We start from the raw sequence: 26,107 nt of genomic DNA, 5'->3' as shown, positions 1-26,107 counted from the left end.
ACCTGGCAAGGGATGTAACATCTCACAACCGCTCACAAAGCATGAAATGCTTGTATAGGTATATCCCCAAAAGTGCACTCGGTTCTGAAAGATGATTGTGGCAGAGACTGCCTAAAAATTACATATTTTAATGAAAACTCTGCGTCTGCCTTCGTCATCTATTGCTGCATAAAATATGCAACCGTTAATATGCACCAAGACAGCATCAATATTACAGTCACACCATATGTCAAATTAAGCAAATTATTCACTTTATAATCTTACTGCTCTGGACATGAATCTACTGCATTATGTACATTGCAGGGGGGAAATACGGAAATGTTAAGCATTCACATTTCCTGCAGCTCTAAAATGTAGGTCTTAATACGAAGTAAAACAGATGGTGTTGTGGAGGGCATCAAGGCCTTGCGTCTCAGGAACGGGTATACGTAAGAATATCCTGTTGCGAGAGCATTTGAACAAAAGCCTTCGCATAGGCTGCTGCATACCGTCCCCAGGCAAATCTGCACCATCCTGTAAAAGTTCATACAACCTGTACAGGGCATATGCTGCATATGCATAGTTCGCGTTCAATCTAAAATCTGCAAATAATTTATGTTGTCGTACAACAACAAAAATGATTAAACGCAGGTTAAGAAACTGAAATAACTTGACAAACAAAATGAGCAGAAATGATAATTGCTGGTTCTGGTTTATATTCCTGAGCTAAATGGTAAAAATGCATAAAATTGCAAGCATAGACGAATGGACAAATAAGCACTTATTGCTTGCCGTTCAGACTAGAATTAAAAGCCATGATGTTGAACCGATGAAAAACAAAACGTCTCACCGCTTTGCAGCAATCCCTTGTGTCCATAACGCTTGAGCTCTGCATTGCCCTCCACATTGCTCTAACTTCAAATGTCTTCTCACACTCGATGCTGCCGGCCAATCATAGGCCATCACTTACCAAGTCACGTTGCATTAATAGCGAAAGGTGCTCTGCCTGTGGCACACCCACAATCCAATTGGTGATGATTGTTTGCGACTCCTCACTCAACCTTGATTAAACAATCAGGTCAATTTCATTGTTCCCAGCAGACGAGCATTTAACCTTTACTTCCCCCAATTCAACAGACGCATGCAACCCTAACATATTAATTCACACAAATATTTATCTTCACAGCACAATACCGTAAAGCCACTATTTCGGCGTCTTCAAACTACAATGAATTAACCATAATAATTTACAGCCGATGTTAATCCACTCCTTCCTCATGCCAGGTCGGTCATGAGGGTGGTTGAACCGCACTTGATCACAATGATCTGTGCATGTCTGTGAAGGGGTTCACAGGACAAGTTCAGATATCACTTCACAACTGATATTAGCCGTGTCCAGACAATGAACGTGGGTCACAGGATTCATAACAGAGTGCAATAACCAATGCGTCATCACTCTTCGCTGGATTATAACACAATACTTGATTAAAATGCACCAATACTGAAACTAGTCTATATAAACATATACATGATTACATTGTTTCATATAAATACATCATATGAATGTTAACAAATATAAAAAGTTAGCTTTATTTAACACAGCAGCAGCAACAACAGCAATAACAACGTCAACGTAAATGCCTCCATCTTTTAATACATCGAAAACATTTACAAATATAATTTATTCTTTAGAAAATAACTATACATTGCAGATTAGTTCAAGAAAACAATGTGAATTCAATTGTCTTGAAGATCATTTTAAACTGCCAAAAAGTAGGACTATTTTGTACTACAGTATTTACAAAAGATCAATTTATTTAGAAAAATATCAAACCAAAACATCTAAACTTTAGGACATTGGTCCAAAAATGAATAAACAAGATCTACATCTTATTTTAAATATATATCATAACCTGCAATCTTTTTTTATGTAAAGGAATGCAATTGTCATCATTAGTTCATAATATATCGGTACTGAACAAGGGCAAGGCTGGACATAGACATAAAAAAAGAATTATCGCTCCCAGGTATTCAGTGTCAATATTGAACTCAATTTCACATGTAATTACGGAGTTAATTTATACATCTTCCCTGGAATGTGTGGCCTTCATTGTGTATATGCGTGTATGCTTTTCGATGAGCGCTTTTTGCACGCAGTATATTTTGTGTTCGAGTGAAATATATGCAAGGCATAAATTAGTTGCTTGTGCAAAGTGCATGTACGTTTAAAAGCTCTCTTCTGCCACAAATTAAATCCACTTCAGGTAAATGCATATTTTAGCAATATTGATCTTTGCACGGCCTTTAGTCAATATACAGTACATGAACAATATTAAATCCCCAGTATATGATGCAATGCCCTTTCTAACTTGGTGGCAATAAAATGTACATAGCGCTTTGTACCATTAAATAACTAACACCAATGTATGAGCACCAGTGTAAGTAATGATTACAGGCAAGAACCATCAGTCTAATGCCAAAAACAACATATGCAACTGCAGGACAAATCACAATCAAATACATACCTGTTAATAATGCTGCACAAATGACCCAATACACTGTTCTGCGCGTGGATTTTATCGTTGCACAGCACCAAATCGTACAAGCCAAAAATCGACTTGTTTCTGCAACATTGTTATCTTCAATTTAATTTTGATGTGATAATACAAATTACGTGCTGTACTTATTTGTCAAGGTGGGACGGAGGGCTTTTAGATTAGCAAAGCTTTCCATTGCTCTTTTGTTGTAGTCATGTAAACGTAATGTGACTCATGATACATTTCAAATACAATAATGTACGTCAAAAGTATTTGTAAAAATCCGTGGTAAAAAATTAAGAGATCAAACTGGTGAAAATTAATACGTTAAATGAAAACTCTATATTTTCTTACAATAAACACAAAACACGTTTTTTCATGCTCTACACCAAGGTGTCCCAAACTCCAGTCGGCGTGGCCCGCCACACTCTATCTTTCCGCGTTGATCAATTTTACTCCCCATTCAAATACCGTGCCGATTACGCCCATCCACGCTGCACGCGCCTGATAACTGTCAAACACGTGTCACGCGGCGCGCTAACCAATTAACGCTGCCTGAATCACGTGTGCACACACAATCACGAGATCTCAAGCGTCGCTTGAATCAGCTCTCGATTAACGCAGACGATGTTAATTGCTTAGTGTGACACATGGGACGCGTTTAACAATCATGGGGCGGCGATGCAGCTTTGAAGGACTTAATTAGTGCTGTGTATGAATGGGAGTAAATTGGTAAACACGGAGAGACGGAAAGTGGCGGTTTGCGTCGACTGGAGTTTTGAAAAGCCGCCTCAACACAATATTACTGTCATGTATGTGGAAGATAAGTTTATGCTGGCAGCATAATGCTTATTTTTTTACAGGGTTAAAGTGTACACAATACAGGTTTACGAATTACAACGCAGTACAGCTGTACAGGGTTTTTTCCCCCCTTAAGAATACACTGCATATGAAGAAAAAAAATACACTGAAGTAATTGACTGATATTGTTCCTTTAGTAATGGGTAGTGGTTCATATTTATTACAGACTATGTTTACATGTTTCATGCAGATGTGACAAATCATGATTACGTGGCTGAAGCAGCATTTGTTTGTTAAATGTTCTGACAATTCCATGATAAATCATATGAATCTACAAATGTACAACTTTGAAATCAAACCATTACCATAATACGTCAATATCTTAAATATAACTCAATTCAGTAACGTGGCATTATTACAATAAAACAATGAGACAATACTATGACAACTAATTTTAGAAAATATCCACCACATGACTGAATCATTCATGATACCACTTACATTCATCACATGTTCAGATGTTTGAATACATGCTGCATTACAGTTTGTAAAATGTTGACTCTGGAACAACAAACAATTCACTAAGTATCAATATAGAAAAATAGCAGTGTTGATAAGCAGTGCTTGACACAAAGTTCTCCGATAGACACGAATGTCTAGCAAGGTTTTATGGCGATAAATGGCAAAATTACATGTTTGAATGTGAATGATGCAAAAAGTAACAATGTGGAAAATTGGCTTTGTTATCACCATACAATAGGGTTGCTGTATATGAATATTATATTTGCTATGGAGTATGGACTGCTTGCTTGAATGTTTATCAAGTATCCACATTGCATTTAACAATATCTTGATTTTAGAAAGTCAACTCCTGTACTTATTCCATGAAACACACTCCACCTACTTTGTCGAGCCAACGTTTCTCTTGAAAGCAGTGGTGGTGATTCGCAACAATGTATCCAAATAATTGCTGGGAGAAGATTAATAGTGATTCATGTGCTCATGATAATTATTTGGACATGATGAGATGCAGAAAAAATATAACATTAGGGATAAAGCAGTGACAATTCTGGTGCACATGTTGATCTGTTTGAACAATATAATACAATAGAAAAAAACACTTTCAAAAGAAGTGTAATTTGTGGTTTTGGAAGCTTGATGGCAAGCTTTTATTAGGCAAAAGTGTGAAGCTGTTCGCAGGAAAAGTTGTTTTTTAATTATTATTTTGAATGTTTTTTGTTAATGCTTTGTCATTGGTCTGAGTGATTTTGTTCTTTTCAGTTACACACTAAAATGTGTTTATCCCCAATTATCATTACAGTATATACTTAATAAAACACACTGACTTATCCGTTTCCTCACAAATCAGCCAGGTTAAATTAAATGCACAACTGTATAAGCAGCATTTAATGGTTCATAAATGTATGCAGGTGTCACAACTTCAATACAATTAGATCTTCCTTTTGAAATGCACAATTTGAATAAGAGTCATACTTTACTCGACACACATCGTTGTCTTTCGGGTCAGTTTAAAGAAAGCATTCTCCACGAATAACCATCAAATTCCCATGAAGCAATGCGAGTAGCTGAGACAAGGGGCTTTGCAATCAGAGCAAACACTTCATTGTTTTAACATTGATTGTGATTTATACTGTCCGTGTATGATGACTTTTTGAAAACATCAAAATTTATGTCAAATTGTTAAACTCGCCTGAAGAATATGTCACACTGATAGTTGTTGAGAGTGGCAGCAGAGTGTAATTCAAGACTGGTTATCATTGCGATCTTCAACAGTGAATGCTGATGGGACTCAAACTGAGCCCCTAAACCATCCCTGCCAGCAAACAAGGCACTGGCCTTTGGAACATTCACTCTCTCAAATCAGTCTCGCGTTTCATTATCCATTGATACTCTGCTCTCTCAATCGAAGGATAAAAGCCCCTTCAATCCAGCAACGTTTTTGCACATGCCACACATATACAGCTCCAGACACTGCTGTTTTTATTTTATTATGGAATATACCATTTGCATAGTTTATAATTGAAAAGAATGTGTCTTCTACGTAAAGCTACTCTTAAGTTTAATCAAAACATGTTTTCTTGATCATGTATTTTTTTTATTTAAAATGTTTAAATTAATTAAGTTTAACAAAACCACATATGCCTGACAAGTTTAATGTCGCCATTATTTATGCTGTCTAATCAATAACATTGTAAAACCTTTCATCAATTTAAGATGAATATTAAAAAATGCATCAAATGCATTAAAACTGTATTCAACAACAAACATTTACATTTTAACACGTAGGCTTTTGCGACCAGTATTATTAATAATCAAGATTTTTGGGTTAGATCGTGATCTAACCCAAAAACCTTTATTATGAATATTTACATTACAAGTCTGGCTTAAAAGGATTTGAGTATCATACGGAGTGGTTGATATTCATGTATCTGATAATATCAGCACAGATGGTAGGGACCTATTCCTTTATGTACACAGGGTAGAACAGCATTTTAAAAGCGCATCGTGTTTTACATATATATAAATGTACAGTATATACATAATTATAGTTTATATATATCACATAATGAAAGCCACTTTTAAATATTTTCCCAGTACAGCATTGCAGAGTGGTTGCACTGCACCACATGAAGGGGCGTAAAAAAGAATGTAGGATGGATGCCAATTCACTAAACTTTGCTCTCAAATGCCAGCAGATGTACAGAGCAGTCATGTGGATGAAGTTGCATGTCATGCTGAGCTAAGAGGCTAGAGGGCCTCCACTACATGGTACAATGGCCAGAGGATATAACTCTGCGCAATGTTTTGAAGTTACATGGCGCACACGTTGAACGCTATAAAATATCAGTGGTGAGAATGGCTAAAATAACCGTACCATTATGTGCTATGATTAATTCTTGATGAATTAGACAAGCCTTAGCTGTGCATCAAATAGTGTGTGGCACAAAGTGCAGCTGAATACTGCATTAACAAGCAATTCCACTGCACTTGTCACAACAGCAAGAAAGTGCTCTTATCTCTGAAATAGTTTAGCTTGGAACGGAATATACTGTCATCCTGTCCACTAACAAGTATACATTTAATGCTACCTCTGCTTTATTTTTGTTCTATAGTACTGACAACTGGTGTGTCACAAAGAAGAGTTTATAAAACGCTAATGTATGTTGCACATTATAAATGAAGACTTGTACAAAATTGTGGTACATTTGTATCGGTCTGAAAAATTCTGCTTGGGTTTTCATATATATAGAAATACTGCAGTGTATGCATACACAGAAATGGACTGGCTGGCCCACTGAGCAAGCAGACATTGGCTTGGTAAACTGGTCCTGGAGTGAAGCGCTTACATACTCGGCTAAACTAAAAATTCAGCTTCAATCAGCACAAAAAATGGGATGAGTGTATGGAGGCCTAACTTACAACCTTGCTCTAACAGGCAAGTTCCCAAGTTGTCTTGTGACCCTGTATATGCAAACAATATATAATACATGCTAAAAAGCCATTTTGATATTCTGTAATTTCCACACTGCTCAAGACACATAGCAGTATTTAAAAAAAATGTCATCATGACATAGAGTTGGTGGGGAAAGTAATAGTTTTTATCTTATGAGTGCAAACTTGTATAATTTTCATTTGGTAGATTTTATTACTGACACACTATTTTAAAGAAAACAAACAAACTGATGTTTGGTGCTCTTATTTATATATATACACAAACACCATATAGAGGCATATCATAATGCTACCTGTTAAAATTGTGTACGTGCATGTTAAAATTCGCAATGACAATAGGCATATAGGCATGTTCACCTACACCTGTGATTGAAAATTATATGGCTCTCAAAAGTTGTGAAATCAAGCACATGGTTTTCCACATGTTTCTCAAGGTGTACACCAATGTCACAGCAAGTCTCAGTGCCCATCGCATTTTTGCACAGAACTATTAAAAGGTGCAGGTCACAGTTTCAGGTTGGAGTTTCACTATGGGTAGATTGAATACAAATTAACGGATCGGTTCCTTTGATTACTCTTCTGCAATTGTAAAGAGAAGCTACGTAAAATGTATGTACATAGTGAGACTTGATATTACAAATATATTGGATGTTCATTGAGTATCGATGCATTAAAATGCTAGCTATATTTACGCAGAATGTTCACCTGGATGCAAAACATGGAAAACTGAATTAAATTACACTGAAAAATAAAAATAGTTCATGGCATACACATACAATAATAAACAACATCGAAACATACAGAAATAAATCACAATGCCATTTTGTGTAAGAACACAACTCATGTAGTATAGTCACACTAAATATTTACATCAACGACTGCTGATCTGAACAAGCTTCAAGAAATATATAATTAATGGGTTCTGGAACCTTCCAGTACCAAGTTGAGCACAAAAAATATTGAGTTTCCCATTTTCAAAAGTTTTGTTATGAAGCAAACAGTAGCACGATATTAAGGAGTGTTTATAACAATGACCAGAGACCACTTTTAACACCTGTGTTATAAAGTAAAGCACACAGGGGAAGAAAACATTGTCACGGTATGAACTTTAATCCATTTTTGAGACTGGTACATCACTGAAACATTTGGGTTATTTTTAAATTCCAAGTCAATATTTTTTTTTTAAATGTATAATACTATTCCTAACAAACAGAAAAGCAGTTCTGAGTGTAGATATATGGATAAATGGTTCCAGGTTTAAGGACATATGTGGCAGTTCTTTGCAGTATGAGATTTAAACTTCACAACCAAAAATATATCAAAACAGATGAGAGAGATTTTAGAGACGTCACTATTTTCAGTTTAGTTTTTTCAAGCTCTTAAGTGCAGAGTAGCCCATAGTGTGACTGCGTGCACCGATCTCAAACCATGGCCCACGTAATAACGCCACTGCCCGCTTAAATTATTTTCTGGCAACATTACAGATATTCACCATGAGGCTACTCCTGAAGCCATCCACTGGCTCACTCAACAACCGCGACATGACCTTATAAAGTTGCTGATCAACTCCCTGCCATATGAATGCAGAATAAAAACTGCATCCTTTCTGGACTTCATAGTTGCTGCTTTTATGCTCACCATCGATAATTTACAGTAGATGTCTAAATCGCTGTCGAGGCCTCTGTTTGAGGTGGTCTGCAGTTCATCTGCTTGACCATCACAGGGTTCAAGCATGGGCCAGGGCAGGGTGTGGGGCCTCCCGGCGGCCCATCTCCTCCAGTACGCTGGCCAGTGAGTCCAGATCCCCATCTTCCTCGTGCTGGGCCTCCCACAGGTCCAGCACCACCCCCGTGGGGCTCCCTCTCATCTCGAAATACTCCAGGCAGCTGCACCGCACACACAAACACACATGGGCAACAAACACACGTTCAGAACTGAATCTCTGTATTTATGTGCTAACTATATAGTGGAATAGAGGCACGGAAGTGCTGTCCTTAACCCTGACCCCATCGGCAGTGGGAAGCCCAGCGGTCAGTCACGCATTCCCTTTAAGCCACACGACTGGCCATGACTACTGCTCCCAGTAACCTCATGGGAGGGGTCCTCAGTTCTCGGTTGGTAGTCCAGAGTCAGCAGTGGGAATTACAATTCCACATGGCAGGTGACACTCTGATTGGGCCATCGGTGGCATTCATTCTAACGATCCTGGGAGGATGGTTATGGGGCCAAAGCCACCACCTACAAGCCGATCAGCCATAAAAAGTTCAGCATACGCCAGTTATCTTGGGTAATTAAACATTTTGTTAAGTATATCTATCGTGTTTAAAGTTAATAAATAAGTAATTATTCGTTTACAAGTTTGCCGTGGTGTCATCGCTTCGATCTCCTGGCACTGCGGTTGCCACAATGAGCAAGTTTAATACATCTCATCCACCTCTACACCCAGGAGTATAAATGGGTACAACCACAGCCGTTCGGCATGTCACGTGCGGTGGGGTAACGTGTGGGTCCTTCCATCTCTTGTAAAACGTCTAGTGGGATGTGTACAGTTGGCTAGGTATGGTGCAAAAGAGGGCCCACATACATACAAAGAGTAGGCAAAATACCCTCTAAAGGAGCTCTCAAAAACTTCCTCTATTGAAGGTCCTTCTGTCAGCACTGGCATGAGCAAGAATTTCAGTGCTGCACCTTTACCTTTTGTTTTCGTTAATTTTTATAGCTCTTTACTATTGTTGCTTCCCCTCGAGTAGAATGATGCAATCGGATGTTTCTCTTATAAAGGTACACCTTATACTGCATATGTGAATTAATTTTAGTTTCATAGTTCTCCACATTTCATTTCTCAGACTCCTCTGCCTCAGGAATGTAAGGCAGTTAAATGCATTTTATTCAAATTACAAATTGGGCCCAGAAATGCACCGCTAAGTAGATTACGCCTTATTCTCACAGGAGCAAACATTCCCACAATCCAGTGTCATTAACATCTTACAATTTGATTTTTAAATATAAACGAGTTTATTTAGTACAACTCTATTTTATTATATATGGACTTGTCTGTTACTCAATAATTATATATATTAAAAAAAAAACTCTTCATCAGAAAAATATTCTTAAAATGTAATTCTCATCAGGCCCCCATTGTGTAAAGTGCAGTCTTCAACCATTATTAACTATCTCTCTGGCCTGTTAATGCAAAGAACGATCTTCACCTGAAATGCTCTATATTGTATGGTATTCCTTCTAAGGCTGTGCTATTGACAAATGTTTATATTTGTTTTTGGAATTGTCAATGGAAGCTCCTAAAAATGAAGCTTGGAATGCCTGATTGAATTGTGGATGTACGAATAGAACGAACTGGTTACATGGCAACACTGCAATGCAGTTACTGGAGTCATTAGCCCAACAGTACCCATTAAATGTAGTACGTAAGAATATCAACATTCCATGGCAAATGTGAGAAAGCCTATTGACATTGATATTCTAATTATGGTTTTTCACATTTGTACAAAATAACTTCACTTTAATATACACAGCATGCTTTTAATTTATAGATATCAGCACACTTCTCATATTCTGATATCTTGTTCTTAGCTGTAACTACAAATGGGATAAGCATGTCTTTGTTCTATGAAATAAAACTTCATGTAATTGCTAAAACCTTGTTTTACACAAAGGTTTGTCTCGTGGCGCTTTATTTAATTATTTCATAAGGGAAACTAGGGCATTGGCTTGGTAATGACTTGCTACAGGATGTGACAATGCCCATAAAGGATGGTGTGCTCAGTCATGCTGTTTACATCATTGGTGATTGACTTAATGCTGCATATTTTACAATATTCTCTATCTTGGCCCATGAGTAATTGTTTATTGTAATAGAAATATTAAAATGTATAAATTAGGCTCGTAAAATGTATAGCATATATACCATATGTTGCACGACCTATGTAGACACATGATTACGAATTGGACGAAAGAAAATAACTAAGGATTTTTTATGCGTGCAGACATAAGCAATATTTAATTAATATGACGCCTCCTCAGAATGTATTGTTTTTATAAGGGACTATGATAATTGTTGTTCTTCATTTAGACAATTTTGTAATTATATGAGATTTTTTTTTACAACTCTCGGTGTATTTTTTCAGCTTACCATCGTATTAAGTATTTTTTCAATTCATTAGTAATTTTTCAAAGGCAATATTTTTGCAATGTATTCATTTTTACTTGATTATGCATTTTTGGTGCTTTGGAAACACATTCAATTAAATTGAGTAAAAAAAAATCCTCAATGTTCCTACAGCCATAAGATTTAATTAGTGAACATCATTGACAATGCTCATGCTAAAGCAATTACAATTACATTACTGTATTTTCCCATGTAAGATTTAAGTTGTATATTATCCAACACATTCAAATGCCTGGTTCACTGAATCTCCAATGCACTCTAAAATGCTATACAAAATACAATCTGTCTCAAATAACCTGGAAAAGAGGCAAGAAAATGTGTGGATAAAGCGAGCTTACTTGTTGACAAAGACAAAGATCCCCTTCATAGCATTAACAGACTGTTGGGGAAAGTGCTGTTAGCGAGCACCTATGAAGGCCGGCCCAGCACACGTGGGGGTGGGTGGCCAGCACCACGCCCGATCGCCTTTGTCTCCCCAGTGGCGATGTTTTACTCACATCACCATTTGAGACTGAGTCGACCTAGGGGAGGCCCAGGACCGTTTCGAATAATCGTCACCGGTTTTTAGCCATGAGCGGTAATTGAACTCGGGTTGCCAGATGAGTAGCACAGTGCCCTAACCACTTCGCCACCGCTCCCCACTGACTTGTTGGCACACACATTTACACATGCTCCTAATTCACAAATATGAACTCATGCACACACGCACGCACACGTGCGCATGGTCACACACCCATGCTTTCGATTTTATATGCGATTAAATATCGCCATCCCTACACAATCATGTGCGACGAAAATTCTATCTTACATTTCAGGCATCCACTTATAATTATATCTGAAAGCACAATCACAAGCGAAATGAAAATTAGGTTTAGAATTCAGAGAAATGTGGGAGAGAGGAAATTACACGTAGCATGACCTCCATCATTATCTTTATCAACCATGATATATCCACTGCTGGAGGAGCAAGTTTCTAAAAACCTCCCCGCCTCTGTCCACCCAGGCAGTAAACATGGGTATGCCACAGCTAATTGATTGACAAGTCGCATGCAGTGGGGTGAAGTTTGGGTACCTCCACTGCTTCCGAGATATCTGGCCACCTTGAAAGAGGACTCGAAAATACCCTTCAGAGGGGCTCTGCAGAGCTCCCTCTAGTGGATGCCCTTCTGCCAGTAGTGGCATGAGCAACCAATTGCAGGGCTGCACCTTTATAAGTAAAATTTAGTACAATGTAATTTTCACGTTATTTTTACCCTCATAACAGTGTGCTTGAGCAAAACACGTACATAAATACTCTAACATTACTCATATAAATCAAATATTGCAAAGCCACTTGTCTGCGCTCGATTGATATTTGACAGATGTGACTGGAATTGTGAATAGAGTTTTGCTTAACACATTGAGATTGCTTTTTCTATACAATTATTGGGCCTTCATAGTGGGACTAGACTGCTGCCAGATATGTGTATTGTATTGCTGATAAAACTAACCTGGCTTACTATATCAGCATCAACCCACATGGTGTTGGGAAGCCTTCGTCCGTTGAGGGATTGAGATTGGCTTGAATGTATTGTGTTTTAAATGTATTTTTCTTTTTAATAAAGAAGAAAATTTTAATTAATAAAAACATGCCATTCATTACAATAAGACATTTATAGAGTTAAAAGAGAAAAGGGTGAATAAAAATATCAAATTCAGAAAATATATGTAAAGATAGCATGGATAAGTATATTAATACACAGATTCAGTATAAACTAGTAAATAGTGGTCTGATTTGCATAGATTATACCATTGACTGCCTTATTCCATCGTGACATAATATTCCTTGATATTTTTTGATGGCTAAATTCACGTGATTCAGCCATGCAGAACAGTATTTTACAAAGTAATTCAGTGGTTTACTCTTAACAAGATGAACAGGAGGTGATGCAGATTGGTACTGACAATGTGTCTAGCCCTTAAAGGCATAGGTTATAAAGGCTGTGATGCAGGGTACAGAATTGCACCAAATTGACTCAGGGAATTAAAAATCAATGCCAGGGTAAAAGACATAACCCATTTAGGACTCTCTGTCTACCCACACCTGTTGATTTCCAGACTATTATATGACTAGTATTAACCCCATATAGGGCGCTGTGTCCATGGATACCTACTGATGTCCAGTCTATAACATTATTATCAATATTATTGCCAAATCGACCTCTCTCACTGTCCACCCATACCTGTTGATGACCAGTCAATTCTAATTAACCTCATACAAGAAACCGTCCACTCTTAGATGTCGATGCCCATTTTATTCATATTATGGGAGTCTATGGTCTATCCATTCGTACCTGCTGTGTTCAGTCTATTCTTAACATCCACATATAGGAGTCTCTGTCCACCCGTACCTGTTGATACCCAGTCTATTCTTAATATCCCCATATAGGATTCTCTGTCCACCCGTACCTGTTGACACCCAGCCTGTGCGCCAGGAGCCTCCAGTCGTTGCCGCGGGGGTTGGGGGAGTCCAGGCTGCTGCACAGCTTCTGGCGGATGGAGTAGGGCAGCTTGAAAGCCTGGGGACCCACGAGGGCCGAGCCAGCAGAGGCAGCCTCCGTGGGGGAATCATCAGTGGCACTTGGAGCCTGCAAGACACAACAGCAACAACATCAGCAACCACTTCTTTTTCACAGGGCTGATGTTGATGTAGAGCAACAACTATGATTTTACATTGCAATGGTTGAGCAAACGTATTACATCACGAGTAGCAGAATGGTGCATCGCTGTGATCCTACCTTCGTATTTGCAAATCTGGCACCGAGTCATTCTATGTCCCATGGTCTATTCTGAGTGACCACAGTCGGGCACCGGATAGTTTTACAATTCCCATTTGTGCATCAAGTATCCAATTTGGCCACTGACTAAATATAAAATTATCACCATAATGTAATTACCCGAGTAGTAGCTGTTTGGAAGCTATATCATTGAGAGTGCTAACGTATTATATGCATCACAATTGGCAGCAGATTTTTCTCTCTAGAAGAAGTCACAATTGCTGGATTCACAATTGGCTCTCTCTTTCATCTTTGGGAGTAGCCAGACTGAAATGTATACATTCAAAATAATGATGTGAATTACTGAAAATTATATAATGTTAAGAAATGTAACTTAGATTATAATATGAATTAAGCATATGATATTTAGAAAGGTGGCATGATGCATAGGTACTGAAATAAATGTACACAGGAAGTGTATTTGTACCATACAAAGGTCTAGAATTTAGAATATTTATATCGGTCATTTATTTAAGGTGAACTTTCCTGAGCGAGATAGTAACTATACACGTTAAATTCCTTCTAACGACCTATTTCCTTTGTTGTTTTAAGAATGTTGCTAAGAAGTATTTTATGAAGCATAGCACTGGGCTACATCACATTTCAATTACCTATATAGCAAAATGTTGAGTAACTCTATTTTTCTACATGAAGCCATCACTCTGTTAGAGTGGTGTATCCTTTCATGTTCGTTTCTCCATCTAAGCTTCGTGTCCTACTCTTGACTCATTAAAACAATTAAATTTAAACTCTGCAAAGTAGAAGAGAGGGAATCTTTTTGGAGGTTGCCAAGGTGAACTTTCCTGAGCAAGATAGTAACTATACACGTTAAATTCCTTTAAACTACCTATTTCCTTTGTTGTTTTAAGAATGTTGCTAAGAAGTATTGTATGAAGCATAGCACTGGGCTACATCACATTTCAATTACCTATATAGCAAAATGTTGAACAACTCAATTTTTCTACATGAAGCCATCACTCTGTTAGAGTGGTGTATCCTTTCATGTTCGTTTCTCCATCTAAGCTTCGTGTCCTATTCTTGACTTGATACAGCTGTCGTGGCTGTGACGGTTCCACCTGAAGACGGAGGCTTGTGTTGCTTCCGAAACGTCGTGATTTTTATTTTTATTTTGTTTTATTTTACTTTTATTAATTTAAATGTTTTACCTACGTGACTTTACCGAAAAAACCTAAGAATACTCATTAAAACAATTAAATTTAAACTCTGCAAAGTAGAAGAGAGGGAATCTTTTTGGAGGTTGCCATGGTGAGCAGTCAGAGATGAAGCGGCAGTTCATTTTGAAACACATTTTGCATTTTTCTCTGAAGCCTTGGTACAACATTAAAATTTAGTCTTTCTCCACCACTGCCAGGACATGCCAATTAACGAACAAGAGACATCAAGCAGAGCCACTGCTTTTTTTCAGAGCTCTTAGGGAAATTACTAATTAAGTTCAATTTCAAGACAGTATTATTGGCTGTCTTCGCAGACACAATTCATGAACCCATTACATCAAACTATTGACGATACTCTCACAGCTGTGTATGTTCACGTTCAAATGAAGTGGAAATTGTATTTATTTAGATGTTTATTATTCTGGATATTATTTACATATGTCAATTAATAGCTGTTGACATTACACGACTTTGCCTAAATAATAACTTAACCTATCGACCGATCATTAAGCTGGGCAATACTGTCGTATGTCAATTGACAGATTTTACTGGTAGGAACCTCCTGGTTGCACCAGCCCACAGAGGATTATTGTGTCCGTCCGTCGTGCATCCAAAAATGGGAGGGGTGGGGCTGGGTGGAGAGGGGAGGGTGGGGCTGGGTGGGGGTGGGTGGGTGGGTGGGGAGGGGGTGGGTGGGGAGGGTGGGGCTGGATGAGGACAGGAGGGTGGGGAGGGGCTGGGTGGGGAGGGTGGGGCTGGGTGGGGAGGGGAGGGTGGGGAGGGGCTGGGTGGGGAGGGTGGGCAGAAGCTGGGTGGTGAGGGTGGGGAGGGGCTGGGTGGGGAGGGTGGGGAGGGTAGGGAGGGGCTGGCTGGGGGGTGGGAGGGGTGGGGCTGGGTGGGGAGGGGCTGGTCACCCGTGGTGCCTTTATACAACTCAACGTTTAACCTACTCACGCCGGCTTGTGCCCGCCCTCACAGTCGGGCATATTTGCGGAATACACCACGCCCCCGTTGACCCTGGCCATTGACCGAGCAACCCAACGTTCCTACCAGCTCCCTCCACAGGAATGTGTTAGTGCGGTAGAATGTGGGCAGCACCATTCAGCATTAAAATGCAGGTCAACATCCGCTTGACATGGGGACTCTATCTGCCCACAGTGCAATGACGTCGGCATTAGGCACTGTTGACATTCCCCTTTGATCAATGTTCTAGAGACCAAGCGAATTCACATTGCGATCCTAGAATCCTGTTTCGCAGTCTTAGCGCCAGATGTATATGTTCACAAACCATGTTAAATGCATTCAGGTGGCAATTTGCATCATTCTTGTTCTTGGAGATAGTGGCCTGTTTTTGCCCAAAAAAAATATAAATTCGTCAACAGATTAAACATGTCAAGATGAACAACACTGGACTACCTATGTAATCTCTGAGAGAGGAGGTCCACATTGTAAGCTGACTTGCTTGTTCATGCTTGATTTATAACCGCTGTTGCATCAAGACCAGATGGAACAAAAAAACATAGGATCGCCATCTGTCTAGGTAAAGGCACTTGTAACTAGGCAATGGACAACTTCAACTCATAAAAGTATACATTGAGTTCATGCGAAATGAAATGTGTCATGCATGTATACAAAAGACATGTGTACAGATGCCATGCAAATGGCATACGTTTAAGGTGACTGCAAAACTGGGTACGAGGCAGTGGTGGACATTCCACATTCATGTAGTGGGGACAAGTCTATCCAAGGAGCATGAACCATCACCCTCTAAGTGGCTTTTGGCTAAGCATCAACCAAAGACAGTCACTACATCACACGCTTTCAGATGTGATTCTGTGCCCCTCTAGAATGCTCTTCCTTCTGATATTAGAAAGTGACTGCTGAAGCTAAGCATTTGAAATCTAGATTGAAAACTCATTTCTTTTGAACTGCTTTTTGTATGAAGTTTGTTGTCCTTGCCCGGCACCTCCAGTTAACACAAGTGTGTGTGTCATCTCCTGCAGACATCGGTTTACTACTTGGGTCACATCGTCGGCGAGTCCAGGATAGCAACGGACCCCGACAAAACTGTGTGCGTGCGCACATGGCCAATCCCCATGTCGATGGGTGAAGTTCGCAGTTTTGTCGGGTTCGCATCGTTTTACCGCCGCTTTGTGCCCAAGTTTGCATCATCGCAAAACTGCTCCACGCTCTCACTGCGAAAAGTCAAGAATTTCGGTGGGGGGAGGAGGAGGAGGCCGCGTTTGTCGCGCTGCGCGACGGCCTCGTTAACGTGCCTCCCCTTGGGTACCCCGATTTTTCTTTACCATTTGTGCTGGATACAGACGCCAGTGACACCGGAATCGGCGCTGTACTATTACAGGTGGTAAACGGGGTAGAGAGGGTCGTTTTTTACGGGAGCCGTGTACTGTCCCCCGCAGAGCAGCGTTATTGTGTGATGCGCCGCAAATTATTGGCCATTGTAAATTTCGTACAACAGTACCATTCGTACCTTTACGGTAGGCTGGTTGGAAATTTTACAGGATTATTTATTTACGGTCACCTACAAGAAAGGTACACGCCACTGTAATGCGGACGCGCTGTTGTGATTTCCGCCAAAGGGCCAATGTGCGTGTTTGTTGGGTGCCGGCCATTGTAAACCTGCGGTTGCAGGATTGCCGGGCACCGTCGTGGTGTCAGTTGACGTTTTACCACCCGCATCAGCCGATTTCGCGATAACACGATTGGTCTCATGCACGCGGAATGGGGACGCCTCCAAGTGGAGGATGCCTCCCTGATAAAATTGTGGTGTCGCGTCGGAGCGAAGGGTGGTAGACAGGGACCAGCGGGTATGTCCTTCATGATCCTCCGTGATGGGTTGCTGATGAGGTGGGATGTGGAGGTGCAGCGTTACTGCATCGTTGTGCCAACTGCTCTGCGGGGCAGAGTGATGTGGGCTGTCCATGAGAGGTTGATGCACCTTGGGGTGAGGAAAACCTTATCAACCCTGAAGCGCGATTTATTTTGGGCCGGAATGTCAGAGGATGTCCACAACATGCTTAAGGGTTGTGTTGAGTGCACTTGCCGAAAGCTCCCGTCTTAACGAGCTCGTTGCTCTCAACATCCTCGGGCCATTTCCCGCCACCCCGAGGGGAAACAAATTTTTGCTCGTAGGGGTGGAGTACCTGTACCAGTGGCCGGTGGCATGGCCTTTGCCGGATCTGTCAGCTGCGTCCATCACGGACGCATTCTTGCACGGCTATGTTTTAGCTAAGGGAGCCCCGGAATGTCTCCTTACAGACCAAGGTCGAAACTTTCTTCAAAATTATTTAAGGTGGTGTGCAACTCCCTGAGCACTAAAAAGATCTGGATGTCACCCTACCATCCCCAGACTGACGGGATGGTAGAGCGCTTGCATAGGACTCTCACGTCCATGCTGTGCCAACAGGTCAACGAGGCGCAGTCCGATTGGGATTTGCACATTCCGAGTGTTCTCACCGCGTACAGAATAGCCCCTCACGCCTCAACTGGGTTCTCCCCCTTTTTCCTCATGTACGGGAGGGAATACGATCCCCCCATGGCGGCTCAGTTAAGCATGGATCCGGGCAAAAAGAGGGCCGTTGTGCCCATGCCCATGCTCCTTACCCTCAATCGACTGGCGGAAGCACGGGAGGCGTCTCGGGGTAATTCGGCCAAACGTCAAGCCGCCAATAAGAAGCTTGTGGGACTCCGCGTATCCGGAAACCCATGGAACCCTGGGGACAAGGCGTGACTGCATTGCCCCCAGGTGACCCTTGAGCACGTACTCTAAATTGCACCGGCCATGGCAGGGCCCAGTTGAGGTGATTGAGGTCAGGAGGCCACAGTACGTACGTATCCAGATTGGTCGCAGGTGCTAGTTTGTGCACCCGTCACGGCTGAAACCCTATTTTCCATCTTGTGATGTCGCTTCATCTACACTACCTGACGGCCAGGTGTCTGATGTGTCCGATGAGCCCGGGTGTACAGTTACGGAGGGTACGCCTCAGCGGGATTCTGTTTTTTTCTGCCTACAGGATCCCAGCGTCTGATACCCACGGTACCACCGGCGGCGCCATCCGCAGGCGAGCCAGGAGGGACAAAACGACCGCCAACCGCCTCATCTTCTCCTTCATCTTCTTCCCGGGAGGGGCCGCACCCATTAGGCCATTTACAAGGTTCCCAGGAAACCCATTTTTGTCCCACCTGGGGGCCCGGCGACGAGGACCCATTCCAAAACTGTCCGGTTAAAATCATCCGTTCCTTCCCGTTATTCTATTCATTTCAACGCCGTCTGGTGGGTAGTTGTAGACGCGAGCTGGGCTGTGGCTGTCGGTTGACCTGAGGTCCTTCCCTTGTTCACGGGCTGTGGCATGCTGATGGTCGTTGGGGGTTGTCGTGTCCCTGGGGGCCGGGTTTATCGCCGTGTGTTCACGATTGTTGTCTATTCCGGTAATTTATTGTTCTCGTTAATTCGATTCGCGGGCGGGATATTTATTGTTGTGTTGTTGTCCTGCTATGCGGGGTATGGAGGTCAACCGGGATGGCTGTTTTTTTTCACAGGGGGGGGGTGATGTAGTGACATCATAGTAACCCATTCCATGTAGTGACACGACATGGAATGGGTCACTATGGCGCGTAGCGCTGGTTGCTGGCAGAAGGAGATCTGCTGTTGTAGCAGCCGTGTCTGCCAGCGGGTCATGTGATAAGCCGGAGAGAGGGAAGTGGCACAAAGGTGACAGGGGGCATGTGGGGTGAGCCGAGAACCTTCAGGTAGGTCCTGGAAGGGGGGTGTGGCCGAGGGCAGAGCGAGGCCACGCTGGGTGGATAAAAGGGGGACCCCAAGCAAGGTTTGCGGCTGTTGTTTGGAGTGGAACTCGTCGTGCTACAGGAGTCTTCTTCACCGTCTTAACCTCCTCGGCGTCGTTGGTCAGGCAGCCTGTTAACTGTCCTGACCAGAGTGTAGTTATTCCCTGTGTCAGTGAAGGCTATAATAAATAGAGTGCCTCCTACTATTAGTGTCTCTGAGTGCCTCACTACACAACCACTGATTTACATTATGAAAATTTTTAAACATGAATATACAAGGTAGCTCAGTGGCTCAGGAGTCAACACACTGAACAGCACTGCTGAGATTCCGGATTCGATATCTGAACAGGCACCCATGATAAAAAAAATGAGTGGTCTAAGTGAATCACCAATGGCCCCACAAAAATATCTAGTTTACAGCTCTGAGAATCAATAATGTTTGACTGCCATGCAATGAACATCCCAAACAATTAAATGTTTAAAACATTGGGAAAGTGTGGGTAAGAGGCAACTTCACGAACTCTCCCAAGCAGTTTTGTGATATCACCTCGTGTGGGCTGTTCTCTATGAGAATCGCGAATGGCTAATTCTTGATATTAATACATGATGCAATTAATGCGTTGCCCCCCCCCCACTCCCACAAAGAAAATGCAAACAAAAGGAGAGCCAAAGCTGCACTGACGCTAGGTAGACGAGACCCTCACATTGGCACTCGTGTTCAGATGCGGTGTGCGGAGAAGGCGAGGTCCCTGGAGATGAGGGGGATGGACTCACGTTGAGCAGGGTGGAGCGCAGCTGCAGCACCTGGCCCTCGCCCTCCAGCTGCTGCACACAGAGCTTGCAGGAGAACTCGGTGCTGCTCAGGCCGGCCCTCTCCAGGGTGAAGGTGCAGTGCAGCAGGCGCTGGCAGCCCGGCCACACGTGCCAGAAGGGGATCTCCTGCACGGCGGCGGTGCAACAAACAAAGGGTCAAAGCGCCGTGAGCCAGCGTTCAAAATTTCCCTGTCTCATGACCGGGACATTATCGACTTCACAAAAAGCTAAATGTAAAGGTGCAGCCCTGCAATTCCTTGCTCATGCCGCTGCTGGTGAAAGGGATTCCAAATAGAATTAGCTCTCTATATATGTATATATACATACAAAATGCATTGAGTGGAGTTTAACCGTTAGATATGTTACTTAATAATGAGATTGTGTGCATCTCCAGCTTTTCAAATATCTGGGACAATGGACTAAGTGTGCACTTTTACCGTTTTCAATCTCCCAGTTACACGAACAATGTAAATGATTTACACAGACTTGTCCAAAATTATTTGAAAGGCATCAGTAAAGCATAAAGTGGGTGTGTTGTGGGTGTTCAAAAGTTGAACACATTAGTCTTGCTTATGTACAACTAATGTTTGAGCAGTGCAACAAAAATAAATTCTAAGGTTGTTTGACATTTGTACATTTATAACAGGAATCCTAAATGCATGGCAAATCCATTAAGTTTCTGTTATCTTCATAACCACGAATAGAATTCACTGCTCAAATTATATTTGAACATGTTCATATAAATTGACACAACCGTGTGCATCTTACTGCAATCCTAAAGTGACAACGCAGAAACATTTTTCAATGTTAAATCAAGTTAGGAATACGCGTATTTTTTTATTCATTTGAAATTCATTTCCTCGTGAGTTTCATATTACACGCGTGGCAATGGTCCATGATCGAATGCAGTGAATCATCAAACACGCCTCTAATCAAACACAATGTGCTCTGTCATCATGCGGGACGGCGCAAATGGAAAACAAAACAAACACTAATAGGTTCATTCACAACCTGGAACGTGTTGAGCAGCTTGTTAGTCCAGAGGACGTCTGGGATGGCGTGGATCGAGAGCCTCAGGTTGCCTGAGTTGGCTTTGAAGTGCAGGGTCGTGGGTTCCTCCAGCAGACGGCCTCCCAGCTGCTTCTCCAGCTCCACTACCTCCTGCATGTCCCGTACGCATCCACACACACGCGTTCACCCACGTGCAAGAGTGCACACAAATGAATCCAAATACAACTATCTTCTGTACAGCCTCAACAGACAATTGGGGCCAGTGCTCTTCACCCGTATTTATAGGCTGGCATGGTACACGAAAGTGTGGTGTCGCTAGCAACCAGATCTAAGTACACGTAGCCTGGCACAAGCGCCATGACGTCACCGCCACTTCGTGGAGAATGGCGGCTGTTGCTGTTGTTGCTTGAAATCATGCCTGCCCGCCTTTGTCTCCCCAGTGCTGGTGTTTACACACTGCACCAGGTACTTGTTTAAGGCTGAGTTGACCTAGGAGAAGGCCAGGACTGGTTTGGATGTTCGTCACCAATGTTGGCCATGAGCGGGAATCAAACTCAGGTCGCAAGTGTTGTATCGTAGTACGTGAGCCAAAATACTACCACTCCCACACACGGGCACACATGCATGCATGCATTTTCAATCGTGCACATACATGCACAGACACAAATAAAAGCACACATACACACATGTGCGAATGCATATCTTAATGCATGCAGATGTAAGCATGCCTATGCATGACGAATTATATTGAACTGGTCATGGGTTGCCCTCTCACCAAACTGCACTGATTAGTATGATAAAGTATGGTCAACCAACCCTCATGACCAACACAGCATGAGTAGGCCTACAACGAGCAGTGAATATATTTTTTAAAAATAAATGTTGCATATATATGCATATGCACGTACCATAAATACCAGGTTGGCATACAGTTCTCTCATATTCATGATATTAGTCATTATCATTGCTGGAGGCAATCATTTCAAATTATGTAAAGTGCAGCCAAGTAGTGTGGATGGGCCAGGTAGCAAACGATGCATTGAATTTAATTTAAGCTCTATAATTGGATAAAGCGCATGTCACTGCAAAACATATAAATTCTAACAAAACACGACAGAAACATAATAGTTCAACACATTATCAAGCGTATAGAAAGTAAATATCTACCAATTCATGTAAGGAACCAAATTATACAATCAATTTCGAATGTTTTCAGTTGCCAATTTCATTTTACGAAGACAAGACAATCTATGTAAATTAAAACATTCACAATGTCAAATCACTAAATAGGTGTTAAGATGTTAAAACACCAAACTGAAACCTTTTACAAGGAATCATGTCTGCATTAACCACTATACTTGAGGTCAGAATGCAAACAAAAAACATACTCTGATAATATATGCATTGTCTTTGAAACTGATTGGTCCACACCAGAGACAGCTTTCTTATCAGAGTATGTTTTTGTTTGCATTCTGACCACAAGTATTGTGGTTAATGCAGACATGATTCCTTGTAAAAGGTTTTAGTTTGGTGTTTTAACATCTTAACACCTGTTTTGTTGCCAGAAAAAAAGGAAAAACCTATTCTCAGATTTTGGTACTGGAAAAGGAGGTCCCATGATGTAGATGCTCACCCCGAGCTCTCATTACTCTGATAGTGCATTGTTTTTGTGCTGTACGCCTTTTGGCGTCCTCTGGTCTAACACTGTTTGAGACTAGGCTCAAAATAAAGCTGTCTCTGGTGTGGACCAATCAGTTTCAAAGACAATGCATATATTATCAAAGTATGTTTTTGTTTGCATTCTGACCACAAGTATTGTGGTTAATGCAGACATGATTCTTTGTAAAAGGTTTCAGTTTGGTGTTTTAACATTTTAACACCTGTTTTGTTGCCAGATAATAGGGGAAACCTATTCACGTTGTATTTAGTTCATATCCCATTTAGGAGCAATTAGTAAAATGCACAAAAGTTAAACAGTGGTTTTGCAAACAAATCTCTTTCTGTAATAGCTACATTTTTAGAGTAAATAAATTAGCATGCTGCAAAACATTAACTAATGATTTGGGTGGTCATGTCGCATGCCAATCTTTGCAAACTTCATTTATTATCCTTAATAAGATACTATAAGGGCAGCAAGTAAAACACTTTTACGTGACTGAAATACCCAAATGGGCTACCCCACGGGGGAATCAACATACAAATGTCAGCAATGAACATAATGTAATTTGCAGTGATGCATATAAACTTGATTACGTCAAAAATCCTAAAACACTGTCCCACATTTATATGTTGATGTAACCCCGTGTATACACCACATTTTATGGTGTGATTTTTGTATGTTTAAATACCAAAAATAATGCTTTTTTAAAGATATATTTTCACTTTGCAATAATAGAAAATACTCGAAAAATACGAATCACAGGAAACACTTTAAATTCTAATAGTTTGAAAAGGTAGTAAATGCGAATGCCAAAATACAATTATATGCAATATTGCCTTGAAAACAATCCTATTTTTGGAGCAACTTAACATCATGACTTATACAAAGTTAATCATACAATCATTTATCATAACATCAAAAAGAGCATTTGTTATTGGAATTATATCTCACAAAGGTAAAGATGTTGTATTGACATAGAGGCCACTTTTATATTTAAAGTTATTGTAACAATGAAACGCTGTGTTTGTGTTCACTGAGCTTTAAATTACAATTCACAGGTGTGACATTACCATTTGAATTGTTGTCACGAAACCAAGTCCATCCTGCTCAAACTGTGCTATAAGATGAGTGGAGAACATAGTAGCCTGCCCCCACGCAGCAATAACCAGAATATAATTAACACAGTATGCAGCCGGGAGGCAGGTGTGGCACGTGTGGTTAGAAGGTGTGACTCGCAATTGGAAGGCCGTGACTTCAAATTACAGTCAGAGATTTGTTCCATCCATCATCTATCTTAGCTAAATCAATTGGTTCACAGGCCCACAGTATGGTTGCAACATATCCTGGTTTTCCCAGGTTGTCCTCTTTTTGAGGTAGCTGACATGGGGAATATTCCCAAGATATTAGTCTTACCAGGATATAAAACAAACTTAGTTTTTCAGTTACGTAACAATATACCCCTTAAAACAATGCATTCACACGTCGTTCTCCCTGCGATATTGTGAGACATTCTTCCTTGCTTGCTGGTTTTTTATGCATCTCAAGGAGATGGCAACGGTAATTCACAGACAAGATGAGCAGCAGTGCTGGTGGTGGGCGTAATCCTCGGAAGGGAGCGGCTCTCACCATGAGGGACTCGGTGTCGTCGTTGAGGCAGTAGAGGCGCAGGCTGTACTCCAGGGAGGGGCACACGCTGGGCGCGAACGCCGCCAGCCTCAGCCGCTTGACAGCCGCCGGGCCGAGCGCCTCCCCCAGCACGGCGTACGTGCCCGGTGTCTCTGTGAGCACGTGGCACACCCGCTCCTCCAGCTGCCAGTGGCAGCACGGCGGCCGTGCAGGCTCCTCGCCCAGCCTCAGCACCTCCTGCAATGCCCATGCACGGTCATCTAGCACGTTATCCGATCAAGTCTGGTCAGGTTTCAAAGCCAAATACTTGGTTCACCAATAACCTTTGAAGATGTTTTTTCCTTCATTCCAAACGGTGCCCTCCTCATTCTCTACCCATCCCTTATATCCCCTTACTTCTATTCTTCCCTCATCTTCCCTTCCCCATATAAAAATCCATGCTACCCCGCTCAAGGTCTCCACCTGGGTGGGCAGTGAGGACCCGATTTTTGTCCTCCCCTAAACCCAAGGGTAATTGAGTTTAGGACTCTTGTCCATGTGAGTTTCTGTGCCCCCTCGCTTTGTTAGAGTTTATGCTCTGTACCAGGCTCATGTTGGAATTACAATTTTAAAAAAACTATTTAAAAAATCAATCCAGGAGGGGAGAATTAAGAAAGGCAAATAATGCCTCTACTTTATTGGGTTTATCTGGTGAAGATGAATTGCATTTTTCATAAGCATTGTTACCAGCTGGGCATTTTAAGAATAATTCGCATGCATTGAGAAATAAAGTGTTTGTAAGCTGGAAGAAAACGTGCTGAGATCTAAATGCTATCAATATATAAAAAAAAATATTTACAAACGTTGCTTAGCCACTTGTAAAAAAAAATCTCAAGTAGAAAATTATTAGACTTTATTTTTTAACCTTACTTTCAACTATTCTGCCTTAATTATTTGGGCCGAAACATGTCCAAGGGGTTTATCTAAATTATTGTAGCCACAGTGAACAAACACCATTGAATATGTCACCATGACAGGCATCATTTCTAACTAAACAAAATACATACAACACATGGCTGCAATTACAACCATGCCATTTTCACAGAGAACCCAAGTTAGTAATCTGAGATGTACAAAACAAACCTATTACTCCTGCACAAAGACTGACCCTACTGTACCAACACCACTATCTGCAAGACCTCAGTGCCCTGGTAGCCTAGCTACAGCCGTGAATCAACCAATAG

At 41.3% G+C, this 26,107-nt stretch overlaps 1 protein-coding gene across 3 annotated transcripts in view; it reads right to left on the bottom strand.

Annotated features, from left to right (window-relative positions):
• Window positions 1-6,405: 6,405 nt before the first annotated feature.
• Window positions 6,406-26,107, bottom strand: part of LOC144934185 (netrin receptor UNC5C-like) — a 101,600-nt gene continuing 81,898 nt past the window's right edge. For all 3 annotated transcript variants that reach the window (XM_078859747.1, XM_078859749.1, XM_078859748.1), the window contains 5 exons: window positions 24,885-25,121; window positions 21,599-21,748; window positions 20,549-20,713; window positions 13,426-13,604; window positions 6,406-8,677 (listed from right to left, as the gene is read on the bottom strand). In XM_078859747.1, the coding sequence (XP_078715873.1) occupies window positions 8,518-8,677; window positions 13,426-13,604; window positions 20,549-20,713; window positions 21,599-21,748; window positions 24,885-25,121 (891 nt within the window). In that variant the 3' untranslated portion in view covers window positions 6,406-8,517. The remainder of the gene's footprint in view (window positions 8,678-13,425; window positions 13,605-20,548; window positions 20,714-21,598; window positions 21,749-24,884; window positions 25,122-26,107) is intronic.

This window comes from Lampetra fluviatilis, chromosome 9 (genome assembly GCF_964198595.1).
Source record: "Lampetra fluviatilis chromosome 9, kcLamFluv1.1, whole genome shotgun sequence".
In the NCBI taxonomy this organism is placed as follows: Eukaryota; Metazoa; Chordata; class Hyperoartia; order Petromyzontiformes; family Petromyzontidae; genus Lampetra; species Lampetra fluviatilis.
Note: the sequence above shows the minus strand (reverse complement) of the source record. Positions and strands in the feature narration are given on the sequence as shown.